At 41.7% G+C, this 15,524-nt stretch overlaps 1 protein-coding gene across 4 annotated transcripts in view; it reads left to right on the forward strand.

Moving 5' to 3' along the window:
- The window catches only part of herc1 (HECT and RLD domain containing E3 ubiquitin protein ligase family member 1), an 89,070-nt gene that overhangs the window by 55,262 nt on the left and 18,284 nt on the right, over positions 1–15,524 (forward strand). For 2 of the 4 annotated variants that reach the window (XM_084721116.1, XM_084721029.1), the window contains exons 41-58: positions 46–272; positions 705–973; positions 1,299–1,351; positions 1,472–1,672; positions 1,782–1,956; positions 3,357–3,624; positions 4,487–4,700; positions 6,363–6,622; positions 6,708–6,835; positions 8,366–8,502; positions 9,033–9,233; positions 9,358–9,488; positions 10,368–10,591; positions 10,769–10,889; positions 12,605–12,751; positions 12,961–13,062; positions 13,153–13,326; positions 15,160–15,459. In XM_084721116.1, coding sequence (XP_084577242.1) covers positions 46–272; positions 705–973; positions 1,299–1,351; positions 1,472–1,672; positions 1,782–1,956; positions 3,357–3,624; positions 4,487–4,700; positions 6,363–6,622; positions 6,708–6,835; positions 8,366–8,502; positions 9,033–9,233; positions 9,358–9,488; positions 10,368–10,591; positions 10,769–10,889; positions 12,605–12,751; positions 12,961–13,062; positions 13,153–13,326; positions 15,160–15,459 — 3,332 coding nt within the window. The remainder of the gene's footprint in view (positions 1–45; positions 273–704; positions 974–1,298; positions 1,352–1,471; positions 1,673–1,781; positions 1,957–3,356; positions 3,625–4,486; positions 4,701–6,362; positions 6,623–6,707; positions 6,836–8,365; positions 8,503–9,032; positions 9,234–9,357; positions 9,489–10,367; positions 10,592–10,768; positions 10,890–12,604; positions 12,752–12,960; positions 13,063–13,152; positions 13,327–15,159; positions 15,460–15,524) is intronic. The other 2 variants (XM_084721199.1, XM_084720943.1) reach the window with 2 other exon arrangements.

Here is a 15,524-nt window from a genome sequence, read left to right on the forward strand (position 1 = left end):
AGATTGATCTTCCTGGCTTCACTTTAAAGTTCCTCTCTCTTTCAGCTGGACTGTACCGCTCGGTGCAGGCCCACCACAGCCAGTCACGTCGGGAGGTCTCCTCCCTCCAACAGCAACAAGACCCCGGAGCTCTTTACGACTTCAACCTGGATGAAGAGCTGGAGATGGACCTGGACGAGGAGACCATGGAGGCCATGTTCGGTCAGGACCTGGCCAGTGACACCGACATTCTGGGAATGTGGATCCCGGAGGTACTGGACTGGCCAACATGGGTGTGTGTGACTTTATGCTATGGCTCGAGGGCTGCCATCCCCACTCTGTTCTTTACCTCCCCTGCATCACTTCTCACTCGCAGTAAATCCATACTGTACATGCACGCTGAAAGGCCTTTATGAATCAGACAAGCTCACTGGTTCAAGTGCACTTCACCTGGATGCCCCCCCCCGACTCAGCTGATCTAACTGGCATGAAATGAAAGAACACATAAAATAATAATTCTCTGTGCAGATAATCAGCTGTTGCTTGGGAGCTCATTAATGCAAAGCTGTCATTGATTCATATTTCTAACTCATCCCATGCAGGGAGGCCCTAACTGCTGTTCTAAACACCTTTCTCTTGTTTGTGTGTTGTGTAAATAAATGTGTCCACGTGTGTGAACGTGTGTTTGTCTTGTGTGTGTGTTGTGTGTTTTTCTCACCTTGCAGCACGTCTGTGAGACGGACGACCGAGATGAAGTGGTGGTTTGCGAGCTGTGCGAGGCCAACGTGGCCAACTTCAATCAGCACATGAAGAAGAGTCACCCGGGCTGTGGCCGCAGCGCCAACCGACAGGGTTACCGCAGTAACGGCTCCTACGTAGACGGCTGGTTCGGAGGGGAGTGCGGGAGTGGAAACCCCTACTACCTGCTGTGTGGTGGCTGCAGAGAGAAGTACTTAGCCATTAAGAGCAAAGCCAAAGTCCCCATCGTGGAGAGGTACGAACACCTGAAAATAACAGAGTGAACAAGGAAGTAAGGCGGCACGATTTGGTTAAAAAGTCATATTGAGGTTGTGATTTGCGATAGCCTAATGTTCATCTGCAACTGTGCAGAAATACAGGGTTTAAACAGAATGAATAGACAAGCAAAATGTTGATTTAGGATTTGAATATTAATATACAGCCCTAAATTTGAGAGACATGTTACCATGTAATTTGAGAGACATGTAACTCTTTATTATGGCACTATTTTGTATAATTTTGTTATTTAAAGTAAAACTTAATAACTACTCATGTTGTGTTATTCTGTGGTGTGTGTTCAGGTATAAGGGACAGGCTCCTGACCTCTTGGGAAAGCAGGACAGCGTCTATGAGGGTAAAGTGTATTATGAACATTTCAAATTTAATTTTAAATACAGTGTGATGGTTTTAATGTTTCTTGCAGAGGTTTCCGTTTGTCTCTGATTTCACATTCTGTTTGTCTGTCCTGCTGCAGAGGACTGGGACATGCTGGACGTTGATGAAGATGAGAAGCTGACGGGGGAGGAAGAGTTTGAGCTTCTGGCCGGGCCTTTGGGTCTCAGCGAGCGCAGGATCGTCCCCGAAGCAGTCCAGTTCCCTGACAGCGACCCACTCGGAGCCTCCATCGCCATGGTGACCGCCACCAACAGTATGGAGGAGACCCTGCTGCAGATCGGTGAGGAGAACGTTCAAGGCACAACAGCATTTAATGCTGCGATATTATAAAGTGAAACAGTTCAACTTTGTGTCGTTTAGCGTTAAAGTGAGTGTGTGTTTGTGTTCAGGCTGTCAGACGTCTGTGGATAAGAGTTCATCGGGCAGGGTGACCCTCGGCGAGCAGGCGGCAGCCCTCCAGAACCCTCATGACAGAGTGATGGCTCTGAGGAGGGTGACGGCTGCAGCCCAGGTGCTGCTAGCCAGGACGATGGTGATGAGAGCCCTGTCCCTGCTGTCTGTCAGGTCAGTCTTCACCTCTGACACAAGAATATGACTACACACTCCCCCTCACTGTCTCTCTGTTTATAAGCTTCCTTTAATTTGCAGGAAATGATGTGCAGTTGACATCATCCCAGGTTTTTATTGGTCAATGGCACAATCACCTTCTGCTTCTTCAAGATAGTAATGAGCCAGCAGTGTGTGTCTGGGGGCACCTCATATTAAGACCAACACACACACGGGTGCACAGATCAGTACATTACCAGTCAAAAGTTTGCACACACTTCTTATTTGGTATCTCTACTTTGTTTTTTTAATAAGAAATGGTTCAGATGATACAAACAATGTGCAAAGCCTCACCAGAGCAAAGGGTGGCTACTTTGCATGGTACAACAATAAAAGGCAGAAATACTCTGTACTCTGTCTTTAATAACAGTGTTCATTGACTTATTTTTTCCTTTTTTCTTTACACTGTTTTTACACTTAACACTTTTGGCAGGTATTCTTTGCCTCTTTAAACCTCCTCAACACCCTTTTATTTTATTTTTTTAAATGGTTGTATCACGTCACACACCTTTCTTCTCACTGTGTGGTAGTTCTGTACCAGTGCAGAAGCATAACATAACAATTTGTAAATGTCAGAGCCTTTAAACATTATCCGACAGTCAATATGAGAGGAGCACCGTTCACTGGGCTGCCAATAAATCTGTCGTCTGTGTCAAACAAATAACAGCAACAAACTATACTGAAATCACATCAAAGCTGTCCCTGCTGGCTCTTAGGTCGACTTGTGTGGGTTAAAAAGCCTGAGGTTTGATCAGCTGACATGAACAGTAACAACTTTAAAAATCATGTCTTCACTGGTTGAAGCTTTCTGTAACCCAACAGACTTCAGTCATGTGGGATTAAATCTGACCATTTCTTTAAGTAGGAAAATATTGCATGAGAGGAAACAAATACAATAGTTGTCAGTCTTTTTGTACTGTAAAGACACAATTTGTAGGATTTGAAAATTCATGACATTGGCACCACCTGGTGGTGATGTCAAAAAGACACTGTTGTTTAAACAACTGATGGCATCAGAATATTTTTGATTATTCCATACTTGCTTAAAAAATGGTTTTAATTAACTAGAATCGACACAATAGTGATTAAATTGGAAATGATGTCTCAGACAAAATGAATGGCTAAGATCAGTAACACTGATGTATCTCCTTGTTTACTAATCACTAAAAGCTGAATGTTGTGTGATAAAGCAGTTAAATAAAATATGAAGGAGTTATATTCCCAAAATATCTTATTGATTTAAACACTTAGGATGAAAAAAGTCAAACATTTATTTGATTATTTTAAAGCAGAAGTTTCTGACTGTAATACAAATGACTTCTCTCCCTCCTCCACCTTCCTTCTTTCCTCCCACACAGCGGCTCGAGCTGCAGCCTGGCAGCAGGTCTGGAGTCTCTCGGTCTGACTGACATCAGGACTCTGGTCAGACTGATGTGCCTGGCGGCAGCAGGTCGAGCCGGTCTTTCCACCAGTCCGACAGCCGGCTCCAGCCACGCCGAAAGGCCTCGTGGGGCCGCCAAGGCGAGCAAACCCATCTCCTGTCTGGCTTACCTCAGCACAGCAGTGGGCTGCTTGGCCTCCAACAGCCCCAATGCTGCCAAGCTGCTGGTGCAGCTCTGCACTCAGGTACACGATGTCACTCATCAGCATGACACTTCTTCATTCATATCACAGCTTTATCGAGATCTGATGTTCAATGTAACACACCTTTGTCAAGAGTTGTTGGCTGTCACTAAGTCAAACGTTTAGTGTGTTTGCTGTGGTGTCAGACAGGTAGCTTGTTAATCATGGACTCAGCTTCTGTCTTCACACTTGACATTTTGTTGAAGCATTTTTTGGCTTTATTTAGATAGAGAACAGTATAGAAATTATGGTGCAGTAAATAAAGGGATAGAGTGAAGAGATGATGTGCAACAAATTCCCTGACTGTATTTACCGTATAACCGGGGATGTTTTTGAATTACACAGTCAGTGTCTCAAACCTCCAGGACACCCTGTTATTTTTAGTTTTTGAAAACTCAGTCCAGCTCAGTTGTATCACATGTCACACAGTCCTTTGTTAGTTATGTACCAGTGCAGAAACATAATTTAACAATCCATAAATGTCACAGCCTGTAAAAATCATCCAACAGTCAATACAAGAGCGGTGGCGCTCGGTGGGCCTGCAATAAATCATCTGTCAAGTAATACAATTAAAGTTAACAGACAAATCACTATATTGAAATACTATATTGGAATAAAATCACAGTTGCTTTAACTGTTTTATCTTTTTCATGCAAATAAATAATAAGAACAGTTGGAATTAAATTAAAACTATTATAAGAGAAAGGCCTTTATTTGGGACAGGCCTTTATTTTTAAATTTTCTGTTTTATAATTGTATTTGATCAGGTTTTAGTAAGCTGTCTTAATGTTTTCTGACCTGCATCCAGTTACCTGTTTTCAAGCTGCAGCTCCTTATAAAGCAGTATTATATTTTTCCTTTCCAGAACCTGATCTCTGCAGCCACCGGCATGAATCTGACCACAGTGGACGACCCCATCCAGAGGAAGTTCCTGCCCAGCTTCCTGCGTGGCGTGGCTGAGGAAAACAAGCTCGTCACCTCTCCCAACTTCGTGGTCACTCAGGCTTTGGTGGCCCTGCTGGCTGATAAAGGGGCCAGACTCAGACCTGCTTATGACAAGGCTGATATGGAGAAAAGAGGTTTGTTGACTTAGAAGAGCAGGAGATAGAATTAAATTTGCTGTTACAGGTTGTCCAATCTGTTTGTCTGTGCATCTCTTCATCTCAGAATCATAATGTTTAATGTTTTAGTTCTTGTGATAAGTAAGTAGATCTTGGATGCTGTTTGTGAGGGTTTTTATTATTTTCTTTGTATTATCAGAAATTCATTGAAGTGTTTGTGATGAGGGTAATTAAACAAACTGAACATGGCAACACCCTGACTGATTAAACCATATCACTTTTATCTTTCAAAAATGTGACAATTTTGTTGCCTCAAATTTTGTCTGGTATTTTGACTTTAAAGGGATAGTTTGGAGTATTTTAAATGTGGTTGTATGAGGCACTTATCCATAGTCGGTGTATTAATTACAGTAGGTTGTGGTCGTCAGGCCTCCAGTTTGGAGAAGCAGCAGGGATATTGGTGTAGGAAGCTAAGAAATTTCTACCTTCCTGTCAGACAGACTTTTCTGATGGAAAACTGGAGCTGTTACATCGGTCACTCTAGACCCACCAGGCTCCTTTGACAAAAACAGTAATTTTACTTCCTCAAACATGGGAGATGCTCATCTATCACTGCCTAGAGTGATTAGTTTGTTTGTTTTATTGCATGTTTTTGGTGAATAAGATAAGATAATCCTTTATTAGTCCCACAGCAGGGAAATTTTCACTGTTGCAGCAGCGAGTGGATTGTAAAATAGAAAGAAGCCTCAATGAAACATTGAGGAACAGGAAGTAATAAAGAAGTTAACAAAAATATAAACAAGGGGAAATACAAACAATAGGAACAATATAAATGGAATTTTTTTACAAAAAACACAAATAATGGGTATATCAAATTTATGAAGCTAAATATGGTAGGCTTATGCTATACTGTATTTTAACACCAGTCACAGTGGTGGTACTCGGGGAGCCTAAAACTGGCTGAGGTGAAAAAAGTTAAAAGTTGGGGAAAGGTTTTCAAATGATAGGATGCTTTCCACCCTTATACATGATTTTTTCTCGAAGAAACTAACCGTTTGAGATCGAGGCGACAGCAGAGCAACAACTCCTGTGTTCTGTGAGGTAAAATTATGTTTTTGTCAAAGTAGTGTGGTGGTTTTGGAGAGAGCATAGATGGGTGTAATGGCTGTATTTTCCCGTTGAAAAGGGTTGTCTGATGGCAAGGTAAAACAGTGAAAGTATTCTAAATATAGCTTACACATAAACTGCCATCTACCGTAGGTAATACACTGACTATGGATAAGTACCACGTACAACTTGACTTTAAAAATCCGACCTAGCCCTTTAAACACAGGAGCAAACTGCATAATTGCATCCAAGGGGACCATGATTCTGTCCTGTCATCTGTTTTTTCAGCAAGTTTGATGTCAAGGCAATGTTTTGTGATGTATTTATTGTTGGCCCAAATGTTAATCATCTTTTAATCATTTAATTCATGCTGTGATGGAAGAATTCATCAGTCTGTAAAGCTTTCATGTCTCATGCTTTTGCCAGCTTGGCTCTTTTTTTTTCTTTCAGTTCACTTGGGTCACCTTTTGTTTTTTTCTGTGCTTTGTGACTTTTCATGTTTGTCTTTTTTCATCTGTGGTCCTTCTCTCACTCACTGGGCAACCTTGTCACCTTGTTTTCCATGTCGAGCAGGGCTAATTGCGCATTTATATGCCCATCCCTCCCATAATCCCTCCGCTGTAGGGCCTCTGGAGCTGGCCAACGCTCTGGCGGCCTGCTGCCTGTCCTCCAGGCTTTCCTCGCAGCACCGCCAGTGGGCCGCCCAGCAGCTGGTCCGCACGCTGGCCGCCCACGACCGCGACAACAACCAGAGCCGGCCGCAGACCTTCGCCGACATGGCGGGGGACCTGCGAAAGTGCTCCTTCATCAAGCTGGAGGCTCACCAGAGCAGAGTGAGTGGATACAGTAGATAAAGAGTGTTTCCTGGCTGGTTTATAACTCAGAATGGTTTGTTCTTAAAGTCTTTGTTTCATTCAGGTCATCACATGTGGCTGGAGCAGTAAGAAAGCCCTGTTAGCTACTAGTGGGAGCGATGGGACGGTCAAGATGTGGAATGTAACCAAGAGCCAGTACACCCTCCAGCAGACCTGCATCTTCAACAAGGAGTAAGACTCTGAAACACCACAAAAACCACAGATCTACCTCTGAACTGATTGATTGTGTACAGCCCTTTTGGGTACAGTTTCAGTGTCCATTACATTTCCTTTCCCTACAAAATTACAGGTTATTTTACAGCTCAGTCTGAAACCAAGCAGCCTCCCTCCTTTCCCAAGTTTGGCAAATAAAGACTGCTACAAGAAGGGCTCCTCTCCAAAAGCACAACTCAAGTTTTTCATAATCATCCAGCCAACAGAGATTAACATTAATTCTAGTTATTTCAGTAAAAAGCCCATTCTTTATGTCCCTGTAGAAGAGACAGCAAAACAAAAGATGAATTTCATTCTGAATTTCACCTATCACACCAGTATGTTAATGACACATGATGGAGTTACAAAAACATGCTCTCTGACGTTATTTTCCTGCCTCTACAATATGTTGTATTTGCATGTAAAATACGATTTTTAACTTCTGTTAACTTTTACATGCAAATTTGCTCACTTGTATGATTTAAGAGTGTTTTGCTTTCATCATAAACCTCAGGAGGACCAAATTTTGCAGTACAGAAAAAATGCAAAGAAATTCGTACAGCTGACGAGAACCAACATGTTCCAGATGGCCAGCATGTTAGCAATTAGCTTGGAAGTAGTTTGCTAATTAGCCCTCCAAGCAGTGACTACATCACTGAGCCTGTAGAACCAAATATTCTGTGAAAGTTTTAAGTTTAGTCTAATCCAGTGCCCCTAAAGTGGTACCAGTACCGTCTTTTTTCTAGCTCTGCGTACCACAAGGATTGAATGCAGATATCATTTGACTGGAGAAGTTTCAGTATTACTTGATATTACTTGAGTAGCCTGATACCCCGTCCTAGAAACTGCAGATTTTGCTGTGCTTCTTTCTGGTGTGACCAGGTCCAAGATGTAATGTCAAAGGGGTCGTTTGCAGGGACCTACTAAGAATTACTGAACATACTGTTCACACACACACACACACACACACACACACACACACACACACACACACACACACACCAGGTCAGGTCGTTTCCATACTCTGATGAAGTCCACTAGGCTGAACTTTTATCATGTTTGTTGACAGAATAAAATGGTGAAATAGAGATTAGTCCACTTTGTCTTAAAGATCTGTCTGTGTAGTGTTTTTATTTTTGAGTACTCAATATTTGAAATATAAGAGTTTCAACACCACATACTGGGAAAGTGCATCCTTTGTTTTTCACTGCTGGACAGTTGGGATGGGTTGGGTTTAAATCTTTCAATGAGACAAAGTCGACTCTTGAACCATGTAGTCGCTAATTTTGTTCTTAGGCATCATGGAAGACCAAAACAGAGCAAAGAGGAGAGTCGGTGTGACTTGCAGCACATTTAGACGAATGATGATGATGTTCTGTGTCACCTGGACGTGTAAATAGGCAACAGTTTGCTAACACATTCCCATCTTCACCTTTATATGATGAGAGTATGTCAGACGTTGTGTTTTCAGCTTCTCATTTGTGTTGATTCTGTGTTCTCTCTCATCAGTGACAGCTCTTCAGAGGAGGGTGTGCCAAGTTTGGGATCTCCCAGCGATCCTTGCCTGTCTCCCCTGGCGTGGAGCGTCACTGGAAAATATCTTGCCTCTGCTGTGGAGAAAATGGTCAACATCTGGCAAGTTAATGGTAAACATTAATTTTTTTTTCCAAGCTAATCTGTGTTCTTCTTCCTGTTTTTGTTTTATTATACAGTTTGTTAATGATTAGCTCCAATTGGGATGTCTTGAAAAACTGTTTCGGTATAAAATGGATTATGTGTCCCAGCTTGCATCACTGGTGTGTGAGGTCCACAGAATATGAATGAGAGGGCATTAAGATTTTATGGCTGCCATTAAAAATAAATATGCCCGGGGACTGAATGTGGTCCAATCATCATTTCCTGCCTCCCACCACACACCCTGCAGCACACACCATCTGTCCTTGGCCACTCTCAGTCGCCTCCAGGATGAAAGTCCGCAATCACATTTCGATTAGCTTTCATGAGCACATTTTCTCTCATGCTGTTGAAATGTGACCGTGTCCTTACGGCACGAGCAAGTTAAACCCACACCATGCATTTTTTGGGGCAATGTGTGATTGGTTCAAGCCACAGTACATTTTAAAACTGCACATAATGTATACAGTGTAAACATGTACCTCCTTTCCTCTCCTGTCAGGTGGTAAAGGCCTTCTGGACGTACAGCCTCACTGGGTGTCAGCGTTGGCGTGGCCTAAAGAGGAAGCAGAGTCCTTGTGGTGTGGGGAACCTAAGGACATGCTGTTGGTGGGACGTATGGACGGCTCTCTGGGCCTCATCGAGGTGCTGGATAATACCACCGTGCACCGCACTGAGCTGGAGCACTGCTACAGGAAAGATGGTATGAAGAGGGAGTTTCTCAGTGTGTCATAAGTCTCTTTTCACTCCGGGCAGATTGTCAGTAGTTTACAAATCTTTGATGATTCTGCACGTGTTTGCCAAAGTGACGTTTTCTCCTCTCTCAGTGGCAGTGATGCACATCGCCTGGTACAGTGAAGACAAGCCGTTCGCTGTGGGCTACGCAGATGGCAAGCTGCTGATAGGATCCAAAGAGCCCTTAGAAAAAGGAGCCATCGTGGTCATTGATGCACACAAGGTAAACTGTTTCCACAAAACAGTGTATCAATGAGAAAACGATGATCAATATGTTCGTCAATGACCTTTTTTCCCTCGACTAAAAGGAGACAAGAGAGGATCTGCACAGTCATTAAACACTAACACATCTGACACATGCAATATTGTTGACGAAAAAAAGTGACAAAAATCATAGGTGAGGCACATAAAAAAAGAGATGATAAAAACATAAATAAATAAATAATAATAAATGAGTAGTAAGAATAATATACAGGAAATAAAAATGCAGTTTATTTGGTTTACAACCAAGTAAGTAAACTGTATGTAATACAGGGTCAGGAGTGCAAAACTGCAATATCAGCTGCATCCATTTTATATATGTATGTATGTATATATATATATATATATATATATATATATATATATATATATATGTAGGTTAAAAATGGTTTCCATATAAAATTTCTGAGCACGCTTTCTTGTAAAATACCAAATGGTGGTTTGTTTGGAGGGAATTTGTTCTTCCATTTAAAAAGTGTAAGTTGTCTAGTTAAAATAGGTGCAAAAGCTGTATTTTTTTTTTTGCCAGATTTACAAGATGTATATCTTGTAAAGTTTCAAAATACTGCAGTAATAGCAGAAGGTTCTGTAGATAAAACATCTGATGTAAAATAAGTTTGACCAAATTGACAAAAAAAATAAAAAAATACATGACAGCAATTTTCATAGACTAAAACTAGACTAAAATATTTGTAGACTGAAATGCCTCAACTTATATCAACTAAAACTTGACTATAAAACAGGGTTATTTTGACTAAATATGATCAAAAACCAACGAGGACATTTGACACGTTTGATCAGTTGTTTTGATTCTGAATCTCTCTTTGTGTTGTTCTCACAGGAGTCGATCACCAGTATGAAGTGGAGTCCGACTGGTCAGATCTTGCTGACTTGTGCCAAAGAGGAGACGGTGAAGCTGTGGGCCAGTCCGGACTCTCGCTCTGACTCGGGCTCTGGTTCTGGCTGGCGCTGCCTGCAGAGTCTCAGACACCCCTCCATGGTCAACGGTGTGGCCTGGTGCAGCCTGGTTGGACGCGGCCCGAAGCCCCTCGGCATGTTCGCTATGTAGGTTTTCCTCAGAAACAGGCAGGACTACATCTGATTATACTGAGTCAGAGGTGTTCTCTTCACCATGAGGTTCTCAACGAGTTCCAGTCTGAACAATAGGAAACGTTTGATCTGCTGTATTCATTATGAAGCCCGGCATGTTTGTTACAAACGTCATGTCGGTGTGTTTTTCAGATGCTGTCAGAACGGCCTGGTGTCAGTCTGGACTGTCCCTCAAGACATCTCTAACTTCCCAGAATCCTCTTCTTCTGACTCAGAGGGATGGTGGGAGAATGAAGCTAAACCTAAATTCATGGTAACATAAATAATTGCTCTAAATTGTCACTTGACTGATGTCGTAGGATATTATTTTGTTCTATTTTTATTTATCATATTAAGATCGTAATATAAACAACTGAAATTTTCATGACATTTATAGTTGTGTATTTAAAATTTTGTTAAAATAGAAAAAATATATCAAAATTAAGAAATAGAAAATATAAAGAACTAAATTTGACAAAAATGTACAGTCAAGACTATTACAACATGTGCACCTTTTCAATTATGCATATATACATATATCTGGAAATGTTTGGATATATGGACATATATATGGATAGTTGCACACAGGTTGTAAGCAATGTAAACAGAGTTGCCCTTGCAGAGGCAGATTGCACAGAATATTAGCAGCAAAAAAACAAAAAATCATGCTGCGTTTTCTCTCTGTGCTTCACACAGAGTTCTAGGACACCTGCTGGGAGAACTTGTTTTTAAATTCTTCATTTTAGGACAGCAGTTTATATTATAAAACACATGTCAGCACAACAGCAGTTTTATTTCTTTTGTAGCCCAGATTTTTATCATTTAAGAACTTTGTTCATTTTGTGAGGGACAAATGTGCAGTATGTCAAGTATGTCAGAGGAGATTATAAATAAAATAAAAACTATTGAGGGTTGTAGATTTTAATGAAATAATTTTTAAGACAGAGAAAAAGGAACATAATTTACTATCTGTTCACTCTTGTATTTTGGAGGAAACAGTTCCCTGTGAGCACCTTTTTTATAACTGGATATCAAAATGCCATACAAATATTCATCAGGACACCTGGCCTGAAAAACAACATCCTAAAATAATGTGGAAAATTTCAAGGAGAGATCAGTGTAAAGTATTCTTTCAAGTGCTTTGTGAAGCTGCCCAGAAAGGTTTTATCACTGGAAACGTCCTAAATCTAGTGTTTGTCTCCAACATTTGACGTCCTCTCCACCAAAATGTGCTTTCTGTTTCTGTGTAGTGAAGAAACAAATAGAACACTTCCACCCAAACTCCCGCCACAGCTGAGATTTAGCACCTTTCCACTGGAATTTAGAAACATCCAGCCAGCTGTCATTTGTCATCAAAAGGTTGCTTTCTTCCTCCCCCTTCCTTTTCTTAAATATAGTCTGCAGCGTGGGATGTTTTTGTCATAAGGTCTTAATAAAATGTAGAAACAGCACCACGCATCACGCTCATATGCAAATATAAATACTGTACATGTGTTTATACTGTATTTATTGCCACCCTGCACATATTGTTGTTCACAAATCACACATTCAAGACCCAGTGGAGATTTCCACAGTCAGCTGCTCAGAGTTTTACCCTTTATTATTTATATTCCTATTCGTATTATTACTATTATTCTATTATTCTTGTACTTCTACTTCTGCCTTACCTGTGTTTCATTCTCATTGCCGTTGCTGCTGTGACACCTGGATTTCCATGTGGGGATTAATAAAGGTTTATCATATCTTATCTCGATCATTTTGGTAGGCACAATTGCTCTCACAATATCAGATTTTCATGATGATTATTGCAGCGAAAAGAATTCACAATAATGTTTTCACAATATCTACAGAAAATTTAAGAAAGAAGTTCTACAGGATAGTTTGTTTATTGTGCCTTTTGTCTCTTTTTGGCCAATTAAATACACTCAAATGATGATGTGTGGTGACGTGTTCTTCCTCTTACATGTTGTCCGTGTCCCTGTGTTCTAGTCTTCCCGGTGGTCAGGAGACGGAGCGGTGTGTGTGTTTCAGCTGAAGGGCCACATCACTCCCGTGAGAACGTTGGCCTTCAGCCCCGACGGTCTGGCCCTGGCATCTGGAGGAGTGGGAGGCCTCATGAACATCTGGTCCCTGCGGGTAAGAAACACAGATGGAGGTGAAAACACCCGCACAGGATTTATACAAGTCCTGCAGGTACAAGTCACACATACACAGACGTATATTATACACACATTGAGGTGAAAAGAACAAGTGAATCATCATACGCTCGTCTTCATCACACTGGTGTTTATAGTGACACTGAATACCTGTACACTAGACTCACTGTACGTGTGTGTGTCCAACAGGACGGGTCCGTGCTCCAGACAGTTGTAGCCGGTTCAGGGGCGATCCAGAATATCGTCTGGATCCCAGATGTGGGCGTCGCCGTCTGCTCCAACAGGTCAAAGGTGAGACATCTTGACCTGATTCATGTTTCTCGCTGCATCATTTAAAATCAGATTAATGTTTATTTACTCTCTGGTCTGCTTCACTTCCAGGACGTACTGGTTGTGAACTGCTCCAAAGAGTTCATGGCGTCCAACCACGTGCTGGCCACGTGCCGCACTGCTCTGAAGAAGCAGGGCGTGGTCGGCCTCAACATGGCACCCTGCATGAGGGCCTTCCTGGAGAGACTTCCCGTCATGCTGCAGGAGCAGTACGCCTATGAGAAGGTACGAGGATGTTTAATATGTTCTCAACATTCATGTTTAAATTGTAGAAAACCATTTGATTACCATTTATATTTTATAGGGCTGCACGATTTTTTTCTTTTTGAGTATTTTGACTGAAATTGTGATTGTTATATGCAGTACAGTTAGTGGAAATGATCGGTTTTGCTTTATAATTTTCCTGTTAACTGTTAAAAAAACTATTAAAATCATGATGACTTGATATTTATTGAGGTCTGAACCAAACAAACATGTTTTCTTTCATCTGGAGAATTGTAAGGTCAGCTCATCTCTGCAGCTCTACAGTACCTCATAATGCTTTTTCTCACACAGTCCTCCTTTTTCAAAAATTTAAATTTGATTCTGGTTTTGCGACTTGGATATTGCACGTATTATTGTGATTTTATTGCAATTAATTGTAATAATGTTTTGCACAATTTGAGGATTTACTTGTGACATTCAAAACTCAAATGAAATGCTTCTTTCCAGTATACGCAGTGGCAGAAGGGTCTATTTTTTTTTACAGCACATAAATTCCATATATGAATATCATACGATTATATTCAGTCTAATCAAGTTGAAAAGGGTCCCATTGTGTTGCTGCCGGTCTGGTTTTGTGCGTCAGTACTTGAATAGATCCTAGTAGACTCTCTGTCAGCTCCGGCCGTGTGGTGCGTCATCACCATTATCACAGGTGGAGAATATGGTTTTGAGGAGAGAGTGAAATGTCAAGTGCAGGACTAATGACATTATTGCTGCTCATTAAGACGGCGACTGCTCATTAAATGGTGGAGCATGCTGGTGGAGCTCTCTGATTTGGCAGCATTCAGGCTAACCATATTCTGAATGTGCTCTAATTATCCTCCAGCCTTTTTGAATCAGATCTGCTGAGAGACTCAGAATCAAAGGAAGTATTGATATATTTGTCAGCGTTTCTAATCGCACATATTGTAAGTAGAAAGACACAAAGCACAGAGACCAGTTTCTACACCCACAGCCACATTTTATTTTAAGGCCAGTCAGTGTTGATGGTAATGATGTGAATTGAAGCAATATCTTCATTAGTGCTGCTCTAGTTCTGCTGCTTGCAGAGCCTCCTAACACACCATTACAAGACAGAAATACTCACTCAATGGTTGTTTTCCTTGTCAGCTCTGCTGGTCTTGTGCAAGAAGAGCTCCAAAGCTAATCCAAAGGTTTGCATGAATATGGAATAGGTTTATTAACTTAGTTTCATGAGTTGTCAGAGCTCCTGGCGATGACACCAAAGATACAGGTCTCTGGGCACAAAGGGATTTCTTTCCAAGTCTTGTACGTGTTTAAACTTCTGAATGCAATGAAATAGGATCCTTTTTCTTTTGTACATTTCATGCAACTGTCAGGGATATTGGGATTGTTTTTGTTTTTTGTTTTATGTATGTTCTGTCAGTCAGTTCAGTTAGTCCATGTTGGTGTGGTGTGGATTTTTTAAACTGAAAATGGTTTGACTGCCATTCTCTTGTCCTGTTTTTCATGCACTAAAATGTAGTCATTTTTGTGTGTGACTAAACAACAGCAGTGATGACTTACAAAGGGACAGACTGGCATCATTTATTCACTTCCTAAACTCTAACCTATATCCTGACCCTAACTTTAACTCCATCTTAACACAACAAACAAGAGGGGATGGGTAAATTAATGTCCCTGGTACTTAATGTAGACCCAGGTCCCTGCAGTGGAAACACACGGATTTCCTCCATCCATTGAGAGTATTGCTTTAAAGCATCTGAGGGTGATTTTACTTTAAATTCCATCATTGCCACTCAGTGTTGATGTCCTTTTCTTCTAAACCTGCAGCCTCACGTCGTCTGTGGCGAGCAGCTCGTCCACAGCCCCTACATGCAGTGCCTCGCCTCCCTGGCCGTGGGTCTCCACCTGGACCAGCTCCTGTGTCGCCCCCCTGTGCCGCCTCCTCTCCGACACTGCCCACCAGAGTCCGGCACCGCCGTCTGGTGTGCCAGCGAGTGGGCCTGGTTAGACTGCTTCTCCACAACGGTGAAGGCGGCAGAGGCCCTCGCTCGGGGCGCCACCTTCCCCGAGTCGTTCTCTGTCCCCGACCTGGAGCCTGTGCCCAAAGATGAGATGGCTCTGCTGATGGTGAGGGAGGTTGGAGCTGTAATTTGTAACATAATTTACACCTACTGTTGAGTATAATAACAGTG

This window comes from Lutjanus erythropterus, chromosome 1 (assembly GCF_056507025.1).
Source record: "Lutjanus erythropterus isolate fLutEry1 chromosome 1, fLutEry1.hap2, whole genome shotgun sequence".
Taxonomy (NCBI): domain Eukaryota; kingdom Metazoa; phylum Chordata; class Actinopteri; order Lutjaniformes; family Lutjanidae; genus Lutjanus; species Lutjanus erythropterus.